The sequence below is a fragment of the Lutjanus erythropterus genome, chromosome 18, assembly GCF_056507025.1.
Source record: "Lutjanus erythropterus isolate fLutEry1 chromosome 18, fLutEry1.hap2, whole genome shotgun sequence".
Classification (NCBI taxonomy): domain Eukaryota; kingdom Metazoa; phylum Chordata; class Actinopteri; order Lutjaniformes; family Lutjanidae; genus Lutjanus; species Lutjanus erythropterus.
In genome coordinates this window covers 10,759,908-10,784,087 of record NC_139334.1, presented here as the reverse complement: position 1 = coordinate 10,784,087, position 24,180 = coordinate 10,759,908, and the positions used below count along the sequence as shown (strand labels likewise).

The 24,180-nt window shown below is 38.9% G+C and overlaps 4 protein-coding genes across 5 annotated transcripts; 2 read left to right on the top strand and 2 right to left on the bottom strand.

Moving 5' to 3' along the window:
• Window positions 1–556: 556 nt before the first annotated feature.
• Window positions 557–6,262, bottom strand: LOC146310667 (C-type lectin domain family 4 member K-like). The gene is made up of 6 exons (XM_084741970.1): window positions 6,076–6,262; window positions 5,858–5,977; window positions 4,516–4,779; window positions 4,262–4,425; window positions 2,046–2,188; window positions 557–1,008 (listed from the first exon to the last, which is right to left on the bottom strand). Exons 1-6 carry the CDS (start codon window positions 6,137–6,139, stop codon window positions 855–857), a joined length of 909 nt encoding a protein of 302 aa, XP_084598096.1. The 5' UTR covers window positions 6,140–6,262; the 3' UTR covers window positions 557–854.
• Window positions 6,263–7,023: 761 nt separating this feature from the next.
• nek9 (NIMA related kinase 9) lies at window positions 7,024–17,755 on the top strand. 2 transcript variants are annotated; one of them, XM_084741968.1, is made up of 23 exons: window positions 7,049–7,989; window positions 8,933–9,110; window positions 9,206–9,261; window positions 9,346–9,416; window positions 9,527–9,632; window positions 9,894–10,025; window positions 10,139–10,249; window positions 10,398–10,462; window positions 10,591–10,641; window positions 11,187–11,379; window positions 11,470–11,614; window positions 11,707–11,907; window positions 12,662–12,708; window positions 12,842–13,003; window positions 13,578–13,686; window positions 13,778–13,939; window positions 14,096–14,263; window positions 14,341–14,400; window positions 14,526–14,713; window positions 15,299–15,457; window positions 15,617–15,721; window positions 15,812–15,865; window positions 16,162–17,755. In XM_084741968.1, the coding sequence occupies exons 1-23, from the start codon at window positions 7,801–7,803 to the stop codon at window positions 16,339–16,341; spliced, it is 2,892 nt and encodes a 963-aa protein (XP_084598094.1). In that variant the 5' UTR covers window positions 7,049–7,800; the 3' UTR covers window positions 16,342–17,755. The 2 variants fall into 2 exon arrangements, 1 of the variants encoding a protein (XP_084598094.1); XR_014772269.1 differs by lacking the exon at window positions 16,162–17,755 and having other exon boundaries at window positions 7,024–7,989; window positions 15,299–15,440; window positions 15,812–15,846.
• Window positions 14,720–20,550, bottom strand: LOC146310665 (uncharacterized). Its single transcript, XM_084741969.1, has 3 exons — window positions 19,137–20,550; window positions 18,341–18,435; window positions 14,720–14,894 (listed from the first exon to the last, which is right to left on the bottom strand). Exons 1-3 carry the CDS (start codon window positions 20,466–20,468, stop codon window positions 14,744–14,746), a joined length of 1,578 nt encoding a protein of 525 aa, XP_084598095.1. The 5' UTR covers window positions 20,469–20,550; the 3' UTR covers window positions 14,720–14,743.
• Window positions 20,551–21,320: 770 nt separating this feature from the next.
• acyp1 (acylphosphatase 1, erythrocyte (common) type) lies at window positions 21,321–23,583 on the top strand. The gene is made up of 3 exons (XM_084742409.1): window positions 21,321–21,474; window positions 21,674–21,761; window positions 22,638–23,583. Exons 2-3 carry the CDS (start codon window positions 21,681–21,683, stop codon window positions 22,851–22,853), a joined length of 297 nt encoding a protein of 98 aa, XP_084598535.1. The 5' UTR covers window positions 21,321–21,474; window positions 21,674–21,680; the 3' UTR covers window positions 22,854–23,583.
• The last annotated feature ends 597 nt before the right edge of the window (window positions 23,584–24,180 follow it).

Genomic DNA, 24,180 nt, shown 5'->3' with positions numbered 1-24,180 from the left:
ATGTTCAACAGAGGGTGATGGGAATGTCATTAGTTTGCAGTTACTGGACAAATGGATTTTTTGACTTGACGATGGTGTCAACCTCTGACATACGTTCAGCGGCATGGCTAAAAATAAATCAACTTTAAAACTGTTATAACTAAGCGGTAACAAAAGATGGTATGTAAGAATAAAAACATTAATTTAATTAATTGCTGGTAAAACACACACAACTAATGTATGATTAATAATGCCCTTAAAGGCATTATAAATCTATAAAAATACATGTTTTCCCCTGGCCTATTTTGCTATTTATCCACCTAGATTTTTTTGGTGTGAGCTGCAGAGTTTTGGAGTCATTGTGATGTCTGCCTTCCCTCCAATATAATGGGACTAAATGGCACTCTGCTTGTGGTACAGAAATCACCCAAAAAGTACATTTGAGAAATTCAAAAACATTGTCTGTTCCTCAAAACGAGGGCCTAGTTGCTCAAGATAATCCACACACCTTATTACAGGCAGTTTCATGCAGGAACATGGTCTGTGGATCATTTTGAAGAACTGGGTCATGATTTCTGCTGAGTTTTTCAGTTCCATTATATTGGAGAAAAGGCAGACATCTCTGTGGCCAGTTTCTCCAAAACTAGACAATTCACACTAAACAGTATAGATGGATAAATGACACTATGGACCAGTGGAAAAATATGTGTTTGTGATTTTGGGATGAATTGTCCCTGTAATGAGGTCTCTAAAAAATCCAGGAATACCAGAGTGTTGAGCTGCAGAATATGTTTGGTAATAAATCTTGAGGTGGAGATTTCTTTGTTGAGGAGACTAAAAGTCAGGCTGGATATGGACCACCGGACTCTCCGCAACTAGTTGGGTTCCATTTCACATAACCATTCCTTTTTGTCAAGGCAGTTTGCGTCAAACCACGTTTCCTGAGGGTTTTTCATGTTGATAATCGCTGCACAGTCCTCACCCTGTTGTCCTTTTCTGTAGTTGTTGGGCTCCCCTGGTATCCAGTACCTATAGCAAGTACCAAGATATAATATCTTTATCTTTAGATGTATCTGTTTGTTTTTGTTTTTTCAGATGAAAGGATGTGAATCTGTCAACAGACTGAGAGTGTAGGCAAGTGTCACTGACATGTCACCATTTAAGAATTTGATTTGTCCACTTTAAGACAGCAGAACTAACAAAAAATATCAAACATTTCCAGCTTCTTAAATGTGAAGATTTGCTGTTTTTCTTTGTCATTTATGATGGTAAATGAAGAGTAATTGGGTTTTGGATTGTTGGTTGGACAAAGTAAGCAATTTGATAATGTAACTTTGGGCTCTGGGGAATTATGATGAGCTTTTTTCACAGTTTGGCATATTTTAGACTAAACTATCAATTGATTAATCTTTAAAGTAATTAATAATTAATTAAGTAATAATTAATAAAAGATTAATAATAATGATAGTAATAATTAGATCCACCTAATTTTACAATTATTCAGACAAAAGTTTGCAAGGTTCATGTTTATTCTTGGTTATTAAGTTTACATCAATTGGCCTAGTAGTTGCAGGATTACGCTTATTTGCATTTCTGCTGAGAGCTAATGAGAAGATCAGTACCACACTCATTGCCAGCTAAATATGAAGCTACAGTCAGCAGGTAAATACTCTGGCTTAGCTTAGCATAAATCCTGTTAGCGGGAGAATAGCTCGGCTGGCTCTGTGCAAATATTTAAAATATTTAGCCTGCCAGCACTTCTTAAAACCACTAATTAACACCTAACATGTAGTTTTTGGTACACAAAATAAGGGTTTAAAAAAACAAAACAAAAAACTTTACCAAGAAGTCACTTATTGTGACTATCTAGCCATGACAGAGCCAGGCCTTCCAGTCTTAATGCTAAGCTAGGCTAATCATCTGCTGGCTCCAGTTACCAGACATGAGACGGGAGAGTGATATCAATGTTCTCACCCGGTTCTCAACAACAAAGTGAATAACCACATTTCCCAAAGTGTCAAATGATTCTTTTAATGAAGCAACGCTGTATGTTTTAATGCTCTTACCCTCCGTGCTGCGTCACATTGTTTAACCACACCCAGTTGCCCTCTGAGTGAATATCTGAAAGACCTATCCAGATTCCTCCGGGCCTGCTCCACCATGGTCGAATGCTTGGATCCAGTTTTGGCAGGAACTCAAAAAGATTTAGCTATAACAGAGGTTAAACAACATCATAATTTGTTACTTGTTGCCATTTTTTTAGTGGTACCAGCTTAGCAAGCAACTGATGAGATGCTGAGGGAAGTATGTCACCTCTTCAGGCAAGTTGTGACTTTAAAAAAAAAAAAGAGAGAGAGAGAGAAAGAAACATTATCCAACCTAATCTTATCTTTGGATCTGTCCTTTAGCAGATCATTTCACATGTCAGGAAAAGCAAGCAAAGTGATATTGTGCATTCTGGAACACAGCCATGTTATGTCATGTTATTACACCTGTGCTTTACATCTGTTGTGAATAAGACCTTTACTCTCGGTCAATGAGACCTGAAATCAGTTGTGTTTACTTAGAATGGGCAGCTCGATGTGCAACAAATATAAAATGTAAGGGCAATTGTACCAATTTTTTCATGCAACATCACAATTCTATCATATTTCTGTAAAAGATTGCAACTCAACCAAAACATTTAATTCATGCAAGTTATTGTGTCAGTAAATTGGCCAGTGTCACCAAATTTTACAATGGTTTTGTCATCTCTATACAAGAATGTCAGTTTTGTCTGATGTCAGAATTCAACAGGAGGTAAAGGTTCACTGGGAAAAATCAATTCTGTACAATAGTACACAGACTGTAAACAGAAAAGTAATCTTTTACCTTTCATCTGAAGTCACATTCAGTGAACAGGAAATTTGCCAAAAAGCGACTTCCTTGTCAACCCTCACCACCCCACACCCCCCTCCCCCTATATATACATATATATACATATATTTCATATGGAATATACATGTATGTCTAGCAGATTCTGATAATTGAATGGTTAGAAGTTGTGACGAGTTGGGATTGTAAGGACTTGGCTTGGGGATCGGAAGACAGCTGGTTCAAGTCCAGCTTGGACCAAAATTTATGGAATGGACTGGTAGCTGCAGAGGTGCCAGATCACCTCCTGGCCACTGTCGAGGTGCCCGTGAGCAAGGCACTGAACCCCCAACTGTTCACGTCACCTGTTTCTGGGCAGCATCCATCACTCTATCACCTCTCCCACACAATTTCATGTGCATGTGTATACAAGTCTCTGTGTGTGTAAAATAATCAACAGTGGAGTGAAGAAAAAATAAAGTTCTCCCTTTGGGGAGTAATAAAGGATGCAGAACAAAATTTTGTTCCTGCGTACTCTGTATGTGGAAAATGACAAATAAACAGCTTGAAATTTTTGTGCAACTTGTAGACAATTGTATTTACTCTTTTATACACGTGCCAAAACACATTTGTTTGAATTAATGAGAAATGGCTTACTGGAAAGGTACTGCTGCTTTAAATGTAATGGGACCTTAATTAGAATCATTGGTAACACCTGTGTTTACCCTTCTGATTCATATCAATATAGCTGCCCTGAAAAGATCTATTGCCATCACGTTTCTACTGCAACGGCAACTGTTGACTGTGTTGCAGGCATTGCATTTTTTTTTTACTTCTACCACTGCTACAACTACTATTGTTATTTTGTCATGTCATCCATTTAGACTGCAATCAGTCTTGATATTGGGAAGGCAGCGTGCAATGATGCAAAATAAAATAATCAGTAATTCCCCTCAAATGCATTAAAAATAAAGTAATAAGCCCCTTTTGAAAATGTAAGGAGTCGACAATGCAAATATTTGTTTTAAAATGTAGGGTGTACAAGTGAAAAATAAACACTCAAATGAAGAACAGATACCTTAAAAATCTACTAAAGTACAGTAACAAAGTATTTGTACTTCCCACCTCTGCAGGTCATATTAATATGAAATAGTAGGGTAAACACAGGTGTTACTGATAAAGGTCCTGTTCTATTTAGAGTAGCAGAGCCTTTCCAGTCGCCCAACGTGAAGCAACATCCTGACTCTGTTTGACCTGAATGGAATAGAACTCTAATTAGTATCATTGGTAACACCTGTGTTGACTCTGATATTTCATATCAAATGTGAAAAAGGTCTGATGTCAATGCTTTGCTGATGATTAAAACGTCAAGAATAACTCTACCCAGTCATTTGTCTCTTGTTTTCCACCTACAGCATACTGGACTCACCTGCTCCTCCAAGGTATTTATCACAGTCAGATTGGCCCCACGGCTGATACAGTCCGCCCTGCTGTCTTGCCAGTTCTTGGGAAAATCAGATCCTGATATAGAATGATAGTAGCACGTTGTGTTGAATAAATGCCATCCAGGCAGACATCGTCCACAACTTTCTCCTGTTAAAGAAGAAAATCAGGTTAAGTCACGACAAGAACAAAATGTTTGATTCCAAAATACATGAATAAATTAATGGAACAGCCTCTCACTGATATCAGTTGAACTGGACTTCAGTGTTGCTCTCTTCACTACTAGTGTCTCAAACTGCCTCTGAAGGTCGTCACTGAGGGTCGAGTTCTGCTCTAACTGCAGTTTCAGTTGCTCGTGGTTCCCAAGCTCTATCTTTAATGCTTGTTGGGCCTCTTTTTCAGCTTGGATCGCATTGGTCTGCATTAACTGAAGTTCCTTCACCTCTGCGAAGAGTGCTTGGGTTGTCATTTGGTGGTGAGCGGGTACTTCACTAACATTACCACCTGTGGTTAGCAGAAATCAGAGGGTCACATTTTTATTCATCATTGAGGTGGTACGCAGAAAATGAGTTACTCTTTTTATTAAGCTATGCATTTACCAATTCTCTACTTTTTACAACTCCTCTTCTTCCCCTCAATGCCACAGTAACATTACCTTCACCTACGAACTTAGTGATTTGTTTTTATCTCGAAGTTAGTTACATCATTTTTTTTTGTTAGCTTTATACATATTGTTAATATTTTTGTTTCTTTTGTATGTTTTTGAGCATTATTTGTAATGTGAGCTAGCTAGCATCATCATTTCCATTCAAACTTAACAGAAAAAAATTAAAAATCACCCAAAACATCTTGGTTTATCTTTCCACTGTTTCAACAACTACCAACTATAGTTTGGTTGAAATTAATGTTTAATTCATAGAGTTAGATGAGAAAATATTCTGGCACTGCATGCTGTTTCACCCTGCTGTTTTTCTGATTTCCAGCCTCCTTCTCGTTCCTCTCCCGGTGGTATTTTCACACCCAGCACAGTGAATTAAGGGTTTATTTCAACCAAACAAGAGCTGCTGATTGTTGTAGCAGTAGAAAGACAAGCAAATATGTTTTAGTGAGTTTTATTTTTGTTTCAGTGAGTTTTATTTTTGTTTCAGTCGAATTTGAATGAAGCTCACGATGCTGGCTAGCTAATGCTGCTAATGGTTATCTAAGATACTGAGGTAATTATAAATGAAAATGCTGAAAAACACTGACAAACAGTAAATACTATTAATAATATGTACCAAGCTAACTTTGAAAAGTGAAGTAACTAACCTTTAGATGGAAAATCACTCAGTTTGTAGAAAAAGGTAATGTTACTACAGAGCTGACAGGAAGCAAACAGATGTGCAACACTATATGTCACACTATATTGAACATGTAGAGAATTATAGCAATGGGTAAAGAAATTGTTAATATAGTTAATTATCTAAGCTTAGTTAATATGTCCATAGCTTAGTTAATGAATTGTTTAATACAGTGTTCTAAAAATGGACTCTAAATAAGTGAAGTAGAGATACAGCACCTTCCTTAGATCAGTTGTACTCACAGTAAATCCCAACAGCAATAGCAGTTAACATTAGAATAATGTTTAGCAGTCCTAAACACACGATAACCAACGGATACAGTGGAAGACTTCTGGACCCAACTCTGACTGTGTACACAGATCCTGAACAAACAGGCACTGATGTGAGCTCAAGGTGAACAACAAATAATAATGCAGTATTTTAATCCATTAAGAGGGCAGTTTAAATAACACAACCCTACCTTTGCTTCCTGTGTTATGGTGTAATGATTTTCCAGCATTGCTGCTGTCTTCATTTGAAATCATGTCTGGATATTCCTCTGGTCTTCAGATTTTTACTTAGAAATCCCCCAGCATGTCACTTTTATCTGTGTGAGGCGGCTGCTCTGTCAATATTACAAAACTGCATGTGCATGCCCCTTTACCCTCTCTCACTCATTGAAAATGTCTCCTGAGAATCTTCTTCTTCTTCTTCTTCTTTTTTTTTTTTTAATCTCTGTTATTGAAATTACGCTTAAATTAATGAGCAGGACAGCTTTATGACATGTTCAGACTGAGATGATTTTTGTATCAATGTTGGATCAGCCAAAAACAGACATTCCTGACTGGTTATCTTATCCAGTAACGTCTTTCAGTTGATTTTTGAGAAAATGTATGCATATCAATATCTAAATGTGAAACTTTCTCAGAATAATGGCTAAGTATCTCAAAAAAATTATATGGTATAATGACCTAGTTAGTAATTTTGTCATTATTTTAATTTGTTATTTTGAGATAGCTTACTAAATCATCACTACCAGGAGTTTAGTCAATGTAATGACCTACATGATCTATTTTTTTGCCATCACATTGGCCGAATTGGTCTTCCATATACACTGCACGACATTAGTCTTGAAACTTTGGTATGAAATCAAAATTTTGAACTGAAACTTTAAAATATGCGTGTTCACCTCTGTGTATATGATACTTAAATTTAATCTACTGCTTGTGTAACGTCCTTTAGTTTGATTTCGTGACGGCAAAGTAGAAACAAAAAATGCATGAAATTTAAAAGATCTTAAAATCTCCTAACCAAAGAGATATACGTTTAATTTGACAGTTTCCGGGTTTGAGCCCAAAGAAAGGGTTGTGTCTAGAAAGGAACCCCAGATCCACGGAAGCTCTCGCGAGAGTGATCATTTCAAGGCAAACCACGACCTTTTTCTAACTTCTAACGAAGTTTCTGTCTCTGAACGTACCCAGATTTTAAGCACATTGTTGTTACATTTAAAACATGACTAATTTGTGCAAAAATGCACAGTGAAGAGACTACTCGTACAAATCTCGCGAGATTTTTGTGGATCAAGAGTTCCCTTCTAGACATGACACGAGGAAAGGATGGACTAGTTTTCGGTTTGTTGTTGTTCTTTTAGTCAAGTGTCGGACGAGACCGATAAGTTTCAGACATTCGTATTTTTTTGTTACGCAGACTTGCTTATCCTCTTTCAGTGTGGTAACATTTCCATGACAATTAACGATTTTACTGCGCCATATATGCGGTACACTTTCCTGACTGGCTAACTTAACCGTTAGCCAAGTCAAGCTAAATAGGCTGAACCGCTACCGGAAAGGCACTGCGATACCTTTCATCGTAAAACACACCTCATCACTCATGAGGAAAAGGCTTTTATTCTGAAACTTCCAAAAGTTGGCTGAACTTCTTAATTTTTGTTGTGTCATGCTTGACACTGGCGCGACTACTATAGTTGCACGTATTTTGCTACGTTGTATTTTTCTTACATTGTGTATTTGGAGTGACTTTGTGGCACTTAGTAGTACTGTTGCTTTGACAGGCTCGCTTGGTTGCTGACACGGGTAACATGTTAGACGTGTGCGCGGTTTTGTAGGAGTCTTTCAGAAAGAGTTGTGGTAAGGCCTGTTCGGGTTATTTCCATCACTGCCTCTGGCTAACAAGTCCCTAAACAGAAATGTCACTGGAGGACTATGAAAGACATTTCGACTCGCTAAATTCAGAATTGGGCGGCGGGTCTGTGGTGAGTGAGCGATCAGCGTCGACGAGCACGTTTAATGGCGAAGAGGAGAAGTTGCATTACATTCCTATCCGGATCCTCGGGAGGGGGGCGTTTGGTGAAGCTACTCTGTACAGAAGAACAGAGGTAAGTCTGTGGTTAAAAGGCACAGATCACACATTACACAGTGCAACAATCGGTTTCCTTCGTGAAGACTGTTGTTGAAAGTGTACATTAAAGTAGAGCTGTTTACCATCACTGTCAAAACAAGAGGAACAAGAAGCAACATGTCCTCTGCAACTTTAAAAGGTGCTCACAACTTTTCCTCTGCCATGCATGGGGTTTTGCATTCAAAAAGGACAGCCACTGGTTACCCTGAAACAAACTGACTTATATATACATGTATCAAAAATGTCTTGTCCATACCGCTACGTCTTGTTTTGATATATTATTATGATGAACTGCACAGGATGTGCCTGGCTAACTGAATTGCTCATTGTTCCTCTGTTTCCATACCCCTGTGAGAAATTCTTGAGTGAAAACAAGATAAATCACTTCCCCATGCCCTTGCTTCCTTATCATTTATTACAAGTAGGGGCACGTATTGCAGTATATTGGTTTGTAGACCCTTTCATGCAACTCATCCTTCCAAAAAGTAATTTTCTTGCCATTCTTAATTTAAAGGATAGTCGAGGTAATTTCACCAACAACAAAGAAATAGCCTCACAGTTACAGAGAGCATTACGAGTCTACAACATATGAACTATATGGCTTAAAACCCTTACCTCCTTATCATCCCTTTTCTTAAAGCAGTATGCATTTTGTAAAATCGACAGTAACTATTTTATACTCTTAAAGAAGGATATATCATAACAGATCATCATTACCATGACACGGGAGAATCCAGTAAATTATCAAAGTTTTAAAACAAACAATTGGTGAAGAGACCAGGCAACCTCTTCTTAGACTGAAGGGGAAAAAGGTGGGAAAACATAACAACAATGGATCTATTAATTTCTTAACTGCATAAAGTGTGGTTCAAGTTTTGACACAAGTTTTCTTTAATGAGATGTCCCTCTGGGTTCCCTAGGACAACTCCTTGGTGGTATGGAAGGAGGTGGACCTGAACTCGCTCTCCGAAAAGGAGCGCAGAGATGTCATGAACGAGATAAGCATCCTCTCCATTCTAGAGCACAACAACATCATAGCTTACTTCAATCACTTCATGGATAAAAACTCCCTTTTCATTGAGTTGGAGTACTGCAATGGTAAGAAATGCCAGTCTCCACTCTGCAGTTGTGACTGAGATGTGATTGAATGCTGTTCATGCGTGACAGAATGCTAAACAGCCTTCTCATCACAGGAGGAAATCTCTATGATAAAATCAACCAACAGAAGGGGAAACTATTCAGTGAGGAGGTATGAGTGCAACATAGCAGGTCATTTATTTTTTCCAAATGGACTGTTTTCTATTACATCTTCACCTTTAACATGTTTATTTAGGTGGTCATATGGTACCTGTACCAAATTGCCTCAGCAGTGTCCCACATTCACAAGGCTGGGATCTTACACAGGTAAGATGTTCAGCCTGTTTTCATGCCCTTATCGAAGGCATCTTATTATTTTGTTTCTAATGTTATAAGTTTTTTTTTTAAGTAATTGAGCTGTTCTTTCTTTCTCGCAGAGACATCAAAACTCTTAATATTTTCCTGACCAAGACTGACCTCATTAAGCTGGGCGACTATGGTCTTGCAAAGAAGCTAGACTCTGAGTTTTCGATGGCAGAGACTGTAAGTTGCAATTACCTTCCTCTTAGCATCTTTAACCAGACAGGATATAACTGAATGTAATGCAGATCTTGCAGAGATTTAATATCAATGAGGTGTATAATATGAATAACATATCCAGATGCAGATCCCATTGTAATACCAGGTGTTTACAGGGAATGAGGTACAGAAATTGTTTGCTGTCACCTGGGAAGCTCAGCACCTGCTTGAGATACATGTTTGAGTAATCTCCTTTTTGCACCTTTTCTTTCTCTGTAAATCCAGTGTGTGGGAACTCCATATTACATGTCACCAGAGTTGTGCCAGGGAGCAAAGTACAACTTCAAATCAGACATCTGGGCCATGGGTTGTGTACTGTATGAAGTCTTAACTCTTACAAGAACCTTTGATGCAACGGTAGGCTCGCTAATTTGCTGGAAATAGTTGCAACTCTTTGCATTAATCAGAAATTTTGATCTGTTTTTTCCCCTACCAGAATTAATTCATTTTACTTTGTTTGTGCCCATCAGAACCCTCTGAACCTCTGTGTGAAAATAGTCCAGGGCAACTGGACGATGGAAGTGAACTCGGATGTGTATTCATCAGCACTGATCAAACTGGTGTATGAATGCCTCGATCAAGTGAGTGAAGAGTATCACAGAACAGTGTTGTTTCAGATTGTTATGAAACAAATGGAGTGATGCCTGTGATAACACTGTGTGCTAAACAAAACCTTGCTATCTGTGAGGGATTTCACTGTAAAGTTCGTGTGATCTTTTTGTGTCACAGGATCCTGCAAACAGGCCCGCAGCTGATCAGATTCTGGACCAGCCGTTCATCTCCTGCTATAGACAGTAAGTTAACTGAAAGAAAAATGAGTGAATTCTTTGTTTCCTTAATAAGAACATATTTTAGATTCTGTTGGATGCAATGATGATAAAATACCCATGACCAACTCCCTGACAACTTCATTCTCTGCTAGGGAACTTGAAGAGCGAGTTGCCCTGCTGAATTCGGCAATGAAAAAACCAAAGTAAGTTAGCACTTCTCTTCATTTTAAAATCCTTTCTGTGGTTTCTTGAAGGGATAATTTGTATTATTTGAAGAGTGGTTGTATGATGGACTTATCCATAGTCAGTGGATTATCTACAGTAGATGCTGGTTGGCACGCCCCCAGTTTGGAGAGGCCACATAAAAAAGCCCCCATGAAACAGTTTACGTGTATGCTATATTTAGAATATTTTCACCACTTTACTGTACTGTCAAACAAAGAGATTGAAGTAGTGATGGAACTCTGTGAGGTAAAATGACTGTTTTTGACTTTTGAATCTGGTTACTTTAGAGAGAGAGAGCAATATGTGGCTTTTCTAATGCCAGTTTCCCCATCAGAAAAGGCTGTCTGACAGCACTTGAAATGATATTGATTTGATATTGTTTTGTTGCTGGCCGTGTCCACAGCAATACATTGCTTAGCGTCTGTGCTGGTACCTCATACAACCCCACTTCATATATTTGGAACTATCCCTTTAAATTGATTCTGTAGTATATAACTGACTTGTTGCTGTGGTTGCACCATAGGCTTAGTACAGTGACTGACACCCCAGTCGCTGTGGTGACCACACGCTCAAGGGAGGTGTACTTCTGGGGTGGAGGGAAATTCACCCCGCAGAAAATGGACACGTTTAAAGGAGGCAGCAGTGCACAACATGTGTGTGCAGGCGAGAGTCACTTTGCAGTGGTGACCGTGGAAAAGGAGCTGTATACATGGGCTGTGAGTATAGATCCATCTCTGCAGGAGGGATACATCACATCAAGTTGTTCCTCTGCTTTTCTATGAAAGACTTCTCAACTTTCTCTCCAGAATGTCCAAGGCGGAGCCAAGATGGTGGGCCAGCTGGGGCACGGAGACCAGGCCTCATACCGACAGCCAAAGAAGGTGGAGAAGCTGCAGGGGAAGGCCATCCGACAGGTGGCGTGTGGGGCCGACTTCACTGCCTGTGTCACCGGTGAGTGAGGAAAAGTTCAGGGAACTCGAGGGGAAAAAGGTTATCTGTAATCACACTTCTTGAACCCTCTGCTGCTGCTGCTGCTTTTGCAGATGAGGACCAGATGTACATGTTTGGGTCGGACTACTATGGCTGCATTGGAGTGGAGGGTGAGCTCGGCATGGAGATTCTGGAGCCAGTGCTTTTGGAGTTTTTTGAGGAACGGCCTGTCCATCAGGTTTCATGTGGAGACAATCACGTCGTGGTCCTGACTCAGAGCGGGGAAATCTATTCCTGGGGCTGCGGAGAATATGGTACATAGGTTTCTGTATTCACTGTTGTTTTGGGCTGATGTCAACAAAGGGATGGTTCAGATTATTATATGATGGGTACTTATTAATAGTTATTGTATTACCTACAGTTGATGCTGGTTGGAACACCCCCAGTTTGGGGATGCAGCAGTGGAGTTGCTGGTCTACCGTTTCTTCGATCTGTCAGATTGTTTGTGTTATTTATGTGACTTGGGTGAATCCGAGCTGTCCTTTTAAAACACCACAAAAATCACAAATCACACAATAACACACACACCCAAAAACGAAAACAAAACAAAACAAACAGTGGTAGACCAGCAACTACTGGGTTCTGTGCAGTATAGATCGGTGTGGAGATCGGTTGGTTTGGAGAGAGTGGTATTAGATCTATTTAACTGTGGTCTCCTGTCAGAAAAGACTTACTTAATTTTTAATGTGGACCTATTTTTTAGGTGGCTAAAATGTGTATTGCTGCTGACCCTCTCCACAGCAATACATTTCTCAGCTTCTGTGCTGGTATTCCTCTCTGCTTGTCCAAACTGAGGATGCTTGGCCTGGCATCGACTGTAGCTAATACACCGACTTTCGATTATTACCTAATATAACCCCACTTAAAATAATCAGAACTGTCCCCTTAAGCCTCTGCCAGGTTGTTTTTGCTGTTAGAATTGTAGCCACCAGGTGGAGACAGTGGCCCTTTTCATGTACAGTCACACAAAGTGTTCTCAGTCTGAACTGCTCTGTTTTCCTGCTTTAGGGCGGCTCGGCCTGGAATGTGAAGATGACTTCTCTTCTCCGATGCAAGTAAGATTTTGTTTCCTCTTCTGGCATCTTCTTGACTGTCTGTCAAGTGTTGTAAGCAATGTGATATATATGTAAAGTTTTAGTCATTTGTAGCTATTTATTTCAAAAGTACTCTGTTTTCTGGTTTTCACAGGTGGAGATCCCTAAAGGTGCCACCATCTCCTCAGTGTCATGTGGCAGTGATGGAACCTTCTTTTTGACAGAAGCTGGAAAAGTCCTCGCCTGTGGAAACAATGAATTCAACAAGCTTGGTTTGAACCAGGGGATCTCTGGCCTTAAAAACCACCCTGGGGAGGTACGGGGTTGTACTTAAAGGAAAAGTTCACCCCGTAATAAAAAATACAGATTTTTCCGCTAGCCTGTATTGCTGTTTATCCATCTACATAGTTTTCGTGTGAGTTGCCAGGTTTTGGAGATATCGACCATAGAAATGTTTACTTTTTCTCCAATATAATGGAAGTAAATGGCACTCAGCTTGTGGTGCATAAAGCACCAAAAAATATTATAGATAAATTCAAAACCAACCAAACCAGAAATCATGATCTGGTTACTCAAGATAATCCACAGACCTTGCTGTGATCAGCTTCATGTCAGAACTACTTTATTTTTGCAGTAGAATCTTTTGGAACTAGTTCCTTTCTACTAGAAAGAAAGAAAAATCCTACATTAATACTGTCCATACTGGACAGAAGACAGGAACCTCTATGGCCAATATCTCTAAAACTGAGCGATTCACACCAAACTATATGGATAAACAGCGAGTAAGAGGAGAAATATGTATTTTTGATTTTGGGTCAATTGTAATTTTGATTTTGACTTTGGGTGATGCAGCTATGCTTACACTTTTTTTCTTCTGTACAACTCACTAGTGTTATCAGGGAATCCCATATATCACCACGCTGACCTTAGCAAAGCAGCTGTCGCGGTTCAAGATCCATGCCATAGCTCCAGGGAAAACCCACACAGCTGCCATTGATGGTACTGCAAAAACAGGCCAACATTTCTCTTAAGTGAAAAAATTGTCACCATTTCAAAGAAGCATTATTTCACTTGATTTCTGTCTTTGCAGAACGTGGTCGTCTGATCACCTTTGGCTGCAACAAGTATGGACAGCAGGGTGTGAAGGACTTTAAAAAACACCAGGGTGTTCAAGTCCTTGTTGGACCCTTTGGAGGGAAAACAGTGACCAAAGTGTCTTGTGGAGACGGCTTCACCATTGCAGCCACTGAGGGTGAGAACGTGAACAGTCCTGTGGTGCATCTATGGCAGTAATGTGTATATTCTTCTGATTTTATGTCAACAGTTGTGTCAGTTTGATTTCTTCCCAGGAGCCACTGCTACAAATTCTTGGTCCCAAAGTTATATCATCTGTTTTTGTTTCTCGCAGACAATCAAATCTTTGCGTGGGGAAACGCAGGAAATGGGCGACTTGGGATGCCTGCTGATAAGGGATTTGGTTCAGAGGTTTGTCCCGCCATGCCAAGGCCCATCTTTGGTTCTCTCCACCATGTACCGGATCTCTCTTGCCGTGGTTGGCACACCATTATCATAATGGGTTAGTAATCAGAAGGAGACACTTGGACAGAGCACTTGTAGAAGCAGCCAACTGTCTAATACCTTTTTCCTTTGCAGAGAAAGTGCTGAACTCCAAGACTATTCGCTCTAACAGCAGTGGACTATCAGTTGGCAGTGGTAAATACTTTCCTTCAGTCAGTAATTTGTTTATTGATTTTATTTTATTTGCTTGAGGAAGAAGTTATATTTACATCTACAATTGTACATCGTTTGTGTGTGTCACAATATATGTGTTTCTGTAGGACTGGGTCAGGAGGCTTCTACATCCTCTGTGGAGCTGGACATAGAACCTGGTTCAGAGACAGAGTGTCGTGACAGGGGTCTTGGGGGGACGATGGAGGACAATACAGACGGATGCTTCATGGAGACCCCAATGATGTCAGCAGCAAATCAGACTGGGGACAGCTCCTGTCCTCTCTGGCTTAGAAAGGTTTGTTTCCATGAAAGCACCAAGGAAACTTTACTTTGACTCAGACATCCTGTTGTCATTCATCAGATCTTGCCTCTTCCTAAGTTGTTTAGCATCCTCCAGTCTTCTTTCTTGCATCACCATTTCTCTGCCTCTCACTGGTTCTCTCCTCTGGTGCTCAGACATCCTGCCTTGGGTTGCACTAAAAAAAGAGTTTAAAAAAAAGTTAGTAAAATTTTGGATTGTTTGTTAACTTGTTAGAATTTTAACAAAACTTACTAACTATATTGTTGTCTATCTAACTAAAAAATGAACAGAAAGTTACATTTTTTGCCAGATAGCTACAAAGCCAAGTTAGCCTACTTTTGATGATGTAAGCTTAAAGTTAATATAGGATCACAATTTAAAAGTTTTGGTGTAACAGAATTCAATTTAATCCAGGCAAACTGTAAACTGAGGTTTAGAGAAAGGATTAAATTTCATCTTTATTTTAAGACATTCTAAAAGTTTGGTGCAACATAATTTAAAGTTAAATCATGATTTAAATAGGTTTAAAATTTACTCTTTGTCACAGTGTTCTAATTCGGCAAGGTTCTCATTCAACAGGAGCTTGAGGATGCAGAGTACATCCCGATGCCAGAAGACTCTGATCTACCCACCCCTGACCAGCTCTCTTCTTTCTCTGAGAGCGTCACTCTACCTTATGAGGAGCTGAAAGAGTTAAAGGCAGCAGCAGCAGCAGTCAGCAGTAAGAAAGGCCTATCGGTAATGCCAAAATAGATGTCCTTTGCACTAATGTACATATGAATTATATACTTATGAAAAAATAAATAAGTAAATAAAATTGCACAATACTACTCTTCATGCTGCCTAATACTGCATTTTTAAACACACCCTCTTAAGTCCCCTCTCATTTTTCCACAGACTAAACGAATGAGTTGTGGTAAAGTTAATGGACTGGAGGAGACGGACGTCTGCAGAAAAGGAGAAACGGGCACATGCTGCAAAGCAAGTAGTGAGGTCACACAGGTATCTGATCTGCACACTCAACAACACAGATTGTGATCTAATCAGGACATCCAATTGCAGCAATTTTTAACAGAAGGCCTTATTTTGCAGTTGCGAGAGACGGTCGCTCGTCAGGAGATGAGGATCCAGATGCTCGAGAAACAGGTGAGACATATTTCCCAAAAGCCACCTGCCTGCCCTGGTGCTGATTTTGATCCTATTGCTCATATTACACAAACTTCTTACGGTTATTGCATTCACTATGTGGCTCAGCAGTACAGTTTTCCAGTTATTTTGGCTGTTATTGTTATGCATTGAATATGATATGAAATATCCTTAAAACATATGACTTAGTCCGGTGTTGTCGGTTTACTTTATGATAGAAAAGGTTCCTTCAACAAAAAAGTTGGAAACTACTGTCCTAGTGCATGACTAACAACACGTACTCCTGCTGTCTCCAGGTCAGTGAGCAGCAGAAGGAGAATGAAAGGCTCTGGGCAGCAATCAATCGTTCAATGCTACGGGAAGCAGGATGTGACAATAACGGAAACCATCACTCCGATCGTATGCCCGGGGACGGAGGAGGAAGAGGAGGTGGATTCACAAAACATGGAGGCAGATCTGCAGGGGCCAGTGTGTGAGATTTAACCGTCCTGATTGTGGGAGGCGTGTCAAAACTCTTATGCACCTTTTGAATTTAACAAGCTGGTCAGATGGTGAATGGAGGCTCGTGCCCATTCACAATTGTTACATTACAATTTACACGTTTGACAGGGCGTTGCATGATGACGTTTTATTACATATGTAATACTGTACAACACCTTGCACACTCATATGCACATTTGTGTACACCTGGGTGCAGATATCTAGCTAGTTTCTCCACAGACTGAAATGTTGGCTGGATTCAACATGAAGCATTGGACCTGCGAGAGACAATCGTCATAGCAATCAGAGTGTTACTCTGAAATGTGAACATTAGTCCATGTCCATGTTTTTGGTGGGATTGTTGACTTAAACGATGTCAGCATTAAGGCTTCAGTCCTTAGTGCCTCAGATATTAGTATTTATCAAAGATAAGACCATTATGTTGTGCAGATTGATCGTGACTCATGTTAGCGCCATCTTTCAATGTGAAACCATAACTTTCTTATGTGTCACTTTATTATTTTCATTTCATTTGATATTCTTAAAAAGTGCCAAATACAAAAGCCTCTCAAAGCCTCTTATCTGTATTTATCAGACATATTAGCTATTACAAACATATTCTAATTATCATGCAAATATATATATTTAAAGTTTGCATGTTTTATTGTCATATAAAAACATTTGTGTGAAACATAAAACTACTGATTCATTTTTTAAACAACTACTTTTGGTTACTTTTTCTTTTTACCTTCTTTGACTCTTGAATTCTTGTTGGTGCAGCACATGTTGGTCTCTCTTCTTTGTGACATATATGAACACTTGAACAGTTTTCTTTGAACATGGAAAACGTGGTCTTTAAAGCATTTATAATCTAGCTGACCTTGCAGCTATACTGTTATTGTTTTCTTATTGCATTTTTTTTAACCGTTTTAACTGTCTTTGGTACTTAATGAAATGTTGTTTTACCGTATTTTGCATCATTCGTGAAAGCAAATATGTAAATGCTTTTTGATTGTTGTTTGATCTCCGTTGGTTTTGTTTGAGTGTGTTATTACATATATATGTATATATACATACAGTATGTGTGTAAAACAGCTTACAGTCTGTTGATCCGTGGTCAGTGAACTGTCACGTGTCAGCAGTTCAACACTGGCAGCATTTTCACACAGTCAAATGTTAAATACAGTGCCTTAACAAGCTATTGAAACCAAATTTAGTGCAAATATAATAATGCTGTGCTTTAGGCAATTTTTTTATACGGTGTGTTCACAGCATTTAAAAATGTGTTTTGTCAAAGTTTAACCAAATATTGTGGTGTTGTAACAGTTGGATAAACACTCCCTTTCTCCCAGTCACACTGCTGCTTCATGTTATGTGTAAAAACATAAATAAAACTAACAGCTATCTTTTGTTACGTGTGCATAGTCAATATTTCTCAATGTGAGCTACACTATAGTGTTACTCTTTCTATTAATTCATATTAACGCGTGCTGTACTTGTAAACAGTCAAAACTATAGTCGGCAGTTCTGTTTATGAATTTCCAGTCAGTGTGTAAGATTTAGGGGGACCTATTGGCAGAATATGCCAGAAATGTAATACAAGTGTATTTTCCCTGCTGTGGGCACAGATCCTCTTCTACAGAGGCCACCATGTTTCAGTTTCAGTAGCCCAGAACAGACAAACCAAACACTGGCTCTAGGGCAGGCCTCTTGTGTTTTTTTGCAAGTTTCATGGTCCTTGTAGGTTCTCCTACAAGCTTGGAAGGGGAGGGTGAGATTGGCTGCAATCTACATGCTCACCACTAGATGCCACTAAATCCCACACACCGGTCCATTAATAGGGAGTATATGTGAACAATGTGGATAAGAAATCTGCAACAAAATTCTAATAAGGGGTTCAAATCAAACAATACGGAGACTTCAATGACAATAACCAGATGAGGACACCTGAGGATCTCAGGACTGAAGTCTCTGGGTCAGTTTGGGTCTGCTCACCTGGACCGTTCTGAGGTTCCAGCTGGGAGTTGACCCTCATGCAGATTTCTTGTGTTTGCCTTGTGGTTCTGTTGTAGCTTCTTTTTCTCTACAAGCTGAATAAAGAGATATCAAATACCAATTAAAAGCAGTAACTACTCATAAAATAATCAATTTAGTATTAAATCCCCATTATGTTGGAAAATGATGAACAAAATTAGAAAAAAAAAAAAAAACTTTTAATCCTCAGTATGGGTTAAGCCCAAAAACCAAAATCCTGCTCTTCCCCATAATGCAACCAAGAGCATTTTTTCATTAGACCTATGTCTTTCAAATCTTATATCCCTAGTGTGTAATAAAACACAGGATCCAAGGTTGTAAAAGGAGGCATCCTTTTTGGCTACCCACACTCATATATACAAAAATTATGTACAGTAGATTGGTTGAATAAATAAGTCATAGAAAACAATAAAACAAACTATTTTGCAAGATGGAGTGCTGAGGATGAATGACACAGTCTCAGGCTGATGGATGAAGCTGTTCTGTGGTCTGGTGGTACAGAGCAGACACTTCTGTATCTCTTGCCAGAAGGCAGCAGGATGTAACATGGGTTCTATTAAATATTTGTAGGCTCCAAACTGAAAATAACTCTGATGACATCATTACCCATCACTACAAAGTCATCAAGGTATTAGACTTTGTCAAGTACCTGCGGAGGTTTTTTAAACAAAGAAAGTTATATGGGAGTCACTCTAGTTGGTAAGGGGAAAACTGGCAGGGTGGCCCATTAAAATAGGCAGAAATGTTACTGTCATACCTCTGGGGTCTTGGTTCTGGTGTGGGTTTTGAAGTACTCCTCTATGACAGATCCCTTGGTCCTATTAAGGTAGGAGTTGAAGACTTGACGATGTGATTGTTTCACTTTTTTACAGATTTGGACATGCTTCTCCAGTCTTTCACTTGCAAACTTTCTTTTGCAGATCCTGCAAGGAAGAAGCTGAGGGCCGGTGTTTGTGTTGTCTCTAAGCTCCCCCTGCTCTGGTATATTGGACTGAGAAGGACTAGAAACTGGTGGAAGCAGTGGTTCCCCTGACAGTTTTCTTGCGGCATCTCTGTGGTTTTTTGTTGCAAATCTATGAGATGTTTTCTGTTGACTCATTTGAAGAACGTGTCGTTCATCATCTGAGATGTACATCTCCTTACATGTCTTTTCTCTATATGTCTTGTCTCTTGTCCAACCTTTATCAACCATAGAGATTGTATTTTGTTCTCTGTCTTTTGCGTTCTCTGTTCCATCCACCCTATTATCTCTTTCATCCAATCCTTTTCCTCTGGTATGCTTTTTGACATTTTCCCACCTTGATTTATTCAGCTCTCCACTCACTTCTTGCCTGTGAACTTTGATCTCATGAGTTCCGTTACCACCTTTTCTTTGCAACTGCTGAATCTGCGTAACTTCTCTTTCCCTTCTTCCCCATCTGGCTCTTTCTTCTTCATGTGTTTTCCTCATCCTGTCGTCATTCATCAGATCTTGCCTCTTCCTAAGTTGTTTAGCATCCTCCTGTCTTCTTTCTTGCATCATCATTTCTCTGCCTCTCACTGGTTCTCTCCTCTGGTGCTCAGACATCCTGCCTTTTGTCAGAACATTTCCCCCATGGTGCCTCTGCTCCTCATTCTTTTTTTCATTACCTGTGGCAGTGTCAATATGATCTCTCTGGACTTTTTCTCTTATTTTTTCCTCAACCTTCCACAGCTTCTCCTGCAGCATGAGCTTTTTTGCATGAATTGCTTTGTCCATCTGTAGTTCTCCTTTGGGCAATCCCTGGGGGTCTTTCCTTGGATGTTGGGGTGCAGTGGTCTGTTTAATGCCATTTGAAGGATGTTCTGAAGGGCCTCTTGATTGTTTTGTAATAGAGATTTTTTCAAAATCATATAGATCAACTGAGTCTTGTGTCCTAGGGTTGAGAGGCCTTCTGTGGGCAACAGGTTTGTTTGGAAATGGCTGGTCCACTCCATCTGGTCTCCTACCAGGTACAACACCATGTTGTGCTTGACTCTCATGTCTTTTTCCTGTGATGTTGGACTGTCCTTGAGGACCGTGTCTTCTTTTTGTGTATGTATTCATTACTGCATCAGTTATCTTGGACATTATATTATTGTTCTGCAGATATTTGCAAAAGATGCCTGAGTTTTCCACATCAGCCACTGAGGGTTTTCTTTCCTGTATAATTTATAAGCAAAAATAATTAGAAACATATGGTTAAAAGATAAAATGTTGGGGGAAACAAAGTTAACATCTGCAGTGCATGACAGCTTTCCCTGAGTAGTCTCAAGTTAAACCACAACTTCCATGCAATTAGTTTCTAGACTAAGAGTAAAAGAAAATTCAAATCAATACATAATTCGATAAGATAAAAACTATGATTTTCTGTCAAGTCTACAGGTTTTTCACTCTATAAATGCCACAAATAACAAGAGGGAGGAGCTAAAAAACCTTTTCAATATAATAAAAAAAATACTGATATGACATTTCTTGTTTTTCTTGGGTATCATTTGATAGTCAAACGATAGAGGTCAATGTCAGAAAAAATGCAGCGAGCTTCCATCTACTCAGTATTCCATCTGCAGTTCCCCCAAAACCTCGTTTAAAATTTGAATGACTTACTTGCTTTTTTGTCGTCTGAATGAAATGTAACGATAACTTGCTTTATTTACACATACAGCGACATAACTGCTGCGAATCCGTCTCCCAATGTTTACATCGGTTGCTTCGATACCGAGCGTCTCAAGTTTTTCTCTGATTGGTCCATTGAACATCACTTACTGAAGCTAAGGGTCGTGTTCTGAAGGGAATCCTAGGTTTTTAAACTCTCGCGAGATTCGTAAGCGTTGCTTGATCATTTTGCACATTGTACAATATAATTATGTTTAATAATCTGAATACGCCGTGGTTACGTTCAAATGTAGGTTTAATGACATAAAACACTTGGGTAGGCTTAGGTATGGATCGTGGATTTGGTTTAAATGACCATTCTCGCGAGATCTTTCGCGGGTCCGGGGTTCCCTTCTAAACATTACTGAAACGAAGTACCATACTTTGAATCGAGATCCTTCGACGCTGTATGGTCGTCCCGCGGCTGTCTGACGATATTCAGGTGATTTACATTACAGTTAGCGAACCATTACGTATTAAGGCAGTATAAACATGAAGCTAACTATCCAGTTTTCAAATCGTTAGAGCATGAATTGGGTTAGCATAGCTTGTAGTAGCTGAAACGTAGCCGTTGTGATGCATGATGGGTCCCAAAAATACACAACACAGCACAGATGGACTGTTTTATTTCTTCTTTCTAGGTCAACTATGTCCACGGAAGACCTAATTTCAGTGGATTATGAAATTTTTGGCAGAGTACAAGGTGTATTTTTTCGGAAATACACTCAAGTGAGTTGGGTAGTAATATAACTTTTGCCAAATGTTAAACGGTGGGGCCCTCAAGGTTCACTCAACCGCAGCTCACAGTATATTAAAGTAGATGGCGTTTATTCAGTTAATATTATCGATGATGATGATGAAAACTGATGAAAGCAGAGATATGTAATTAGAAGCTCATCAGAAGCTTGTAAAGTGACCTTGATTCAAGATTCCTTTTGTATAGCTTAACAGAAATTAGGTTTCATTTATTTGATATGGAAAATTGCAAGCAGCCTTTCACCCATGCAAAATACTTAGAGAACTAATTCTAATCAGTGTTCAAAGCCCATCTAACTCATCTAAATTATAAAACTAATATCCCTTCCCTTCTTGGTATCCATCACATTCATTTATTTCTGTTAATTATTTACTTTTTTGTGAATTTCTTTGTATAGGTTTAAGAACAGAGTCGAGGCACATGTGTTTCATTGCATTTGAATCAGGGCTGCAAACTTAATCAAAATAATACTGAATATGACAAAGTCAATATTCAAATTGCAGAAGCTGCAATTTTGTGATAAAGGAAAAATGTCTGACAAAACAACATTGTAATGAAGTACTGAAGTGCTGCATAGATGCCCTGGCCTTGCCTAGAAATATTTTTCTCTGTGTGTTATTGTGATTTTAATTATTTCTATAGTGAAAATGAAAATTGTGATGCAAATTAACCATTCCCACAAATTGTGAACCATCATCACAATTGCAATATCTGTCAATTTTGCAATAAGAGTTTTTGAAACAGGATTCCCGCCCTGATTTTAATGTACACGGTCCTTTTAAGTGTATATGACAATAAACATGAACTTGAACCTGCTATCTGTTAATTCTCAGTGTTTCGTTTTCCAGGCAGAAGGGAAGAAGCTTGGCCTGGTTGGATGGGTCCAAAACACCAGCGCAGGAACTGTTCAGGGGCAGCTCCAAGGCCCAGGCAGCAAGGTGAAAGAAATGCAAGAATGGCTGAAATCAACCGGGAGCCCCAAGTCACACATAATCAAGGCAGAGTTCAGGAATGAGAAAACAGTCGATAACCTAGAACACTCCTCTTTTAACATAGTAAAATAAAACAACCTATAAATTGTGCCTGTATTATTATTAACTTTGAAGCAGATCTTTTATTTATTTAGTCTTTTTTTATTGGTTGTATTGCAACTCAGACAGTAAATCCAAAAGATGTGTCTATGTCAGGTCTCCTTGGAATAATATTAATAAATGAAAAAAAAATCCTTTCAGGCTTCACATTGTTTGAATTTTATTGCACTGACAACAATAAGGTAATATTTGATGAACTTGGGGGTCTGGGGATCAAGACCAGAATATTTAGAGGAACATTATTAAGTGTTTTTCAGAGATGACCATGTTATGTAACTGAGACTGTTAACAGACTTCAAGTCTGTTTGAATGGGACATTTGCAAACAAATCAGACTCCAACAAACATTCTGCTGAGCAATGGTATGACCTTGAAATCTGCCACAGCCGTCTTTATCGGCGAAGACTGACTGAAGGAGTATGAGGGGAGCCTGATGAATGAGTGAACACACGTCAGAATGCTGCTGCCCTCCTTTGGCAAGGACTGAACTCTGCAAGCGGTTGTGGAGAAATACTGACAAAATAGCCAAAGACTCAGTTGGTATTCATTTTATTACTCAGAGAAATACTTGTGAAGAATGTCACAGATGATGTGGCAGACGTGAAAAACTAAACTTGTCACAAGGTTGGAGGAGGGAGAAGGAAAAGGGGGGATAGTCACCAGCCCAGGACTGGCATTCAGAAATAAAATATGTACACTTTTAATGGCTATTTTTTATTGCAAAAAATGTGATGTAAATGGGTATAATAATGGGTATAAAAGTAGTTCATTTTACTTAAGTAAAAGTACAGATGTTTTAGCATCAAAATATTCTTAAAACATAAAATGTAAAAGTTATCATGCAGAGTAGTCAATTTAAGAATAATGTACATCACATTGTTAGATTATAGTCATTGATAGATTATTGTACCCTTATCACTACATTTGTATCATTTTAATGTTGAAGCTGGTAAAGGTGGGGCTAATTTAAATTACTTTACATTAATGCATAATATATCACATTTTATTTGTTGATAATATTTTGTATAACAGAATATGCAAAGGACCTAGTAACAAAATTTCAATAATAAAAAGCAAATAAATACGGTAGTGTAAAAAATACAATGTTTCCCAGCAGAATTTTTCAAGTGAAGTACAAGTAGAAAACCTGTGTGTAAGTACAGTACTTGTGTAAAATGTACTTCGTTACTTTCCACCACTGGTGGATTTTTTTCTAAGCTCTGAATTAGTGTTAGGTGAGAGTTAACTTGCATTTAATTAATTTAACAAATCATAACTTGAAAATACGACGATAATACAAT

Coding starts and splice junctions, on each gene's coding strand:
- LOC146310667 (XM_084741970.1), bottom strand. CDS start 6,139: ATGATTTCAAATGAAGACAGCAGCAATGCTGGAAAATCATTACACCAT. Junction 2,189..4,261: donor TAAATACCTTGGAGGAGCAG/GTGAGTCCAGTA, acceptor CCTCTGTTATAG/CTAAATCTTTTTGAGTTCCT. Junction 1,009..2,045: donor AATGTGACGCAGCACGGAGG/GTAAGAGCATTA, acceptor TACTTGCTATAG/GTACTGGATACCAGGGGAGC.
- acyp1 (XM_084742409.1), top strand. CDS start 21,681: ATGTCCACGGAAGACCTAATTTCAGTGGATTATGAAATTTTTGGCAGA. Junction 21,762..22,637: donor TTTTTCGGAAATACACTCAA/GTGAGTTGGGTA, acceptor TTCGTTTTCCAG/GCAGAAGGGAAGAAGCTTGG.
- nek9 (XM_084741968.1), top strand. CDS start 7,801: ATGTCACTGGAGGACTATGAAAGACATTTCGACTCGCTAAATTCAGAA. Junction 10,642..11,186: donor TCGGCAATGAAAAAACCAAA/GTAAGTTAGCAC, acceptor GTTGCACCATAG/GCTTAGTACAGTGACTGACA. Junction 13,687..13,777: donor CCACACAGCTGCCATTGATG/GTACTGCAAAAA, acceptor CTGTCTTTGCAG/AACGTGGTCGTCTGATCACC.
- LOC146310665 (XM_084741969.1), bottom strand. CDS start 20,468: ATGTCCAAGATAACTGATGCAGTAATGAATACATACACAAAAAGAAGA. Junction 18,436..19,136: donor CCAGAACCAAGACCCCAGAG/GTATGACAGTAA, acceptor CTCTTTATTCAG/CTTGTAGAGAAAAAGAAGCT. Junction 14,895..18,340: donor GGAACCTCAGAACGGTCCAG/GTGAGCAGACCC, acceptor CTCTTTTTTTAG/TGCAACCCAAGGCAGGATGT.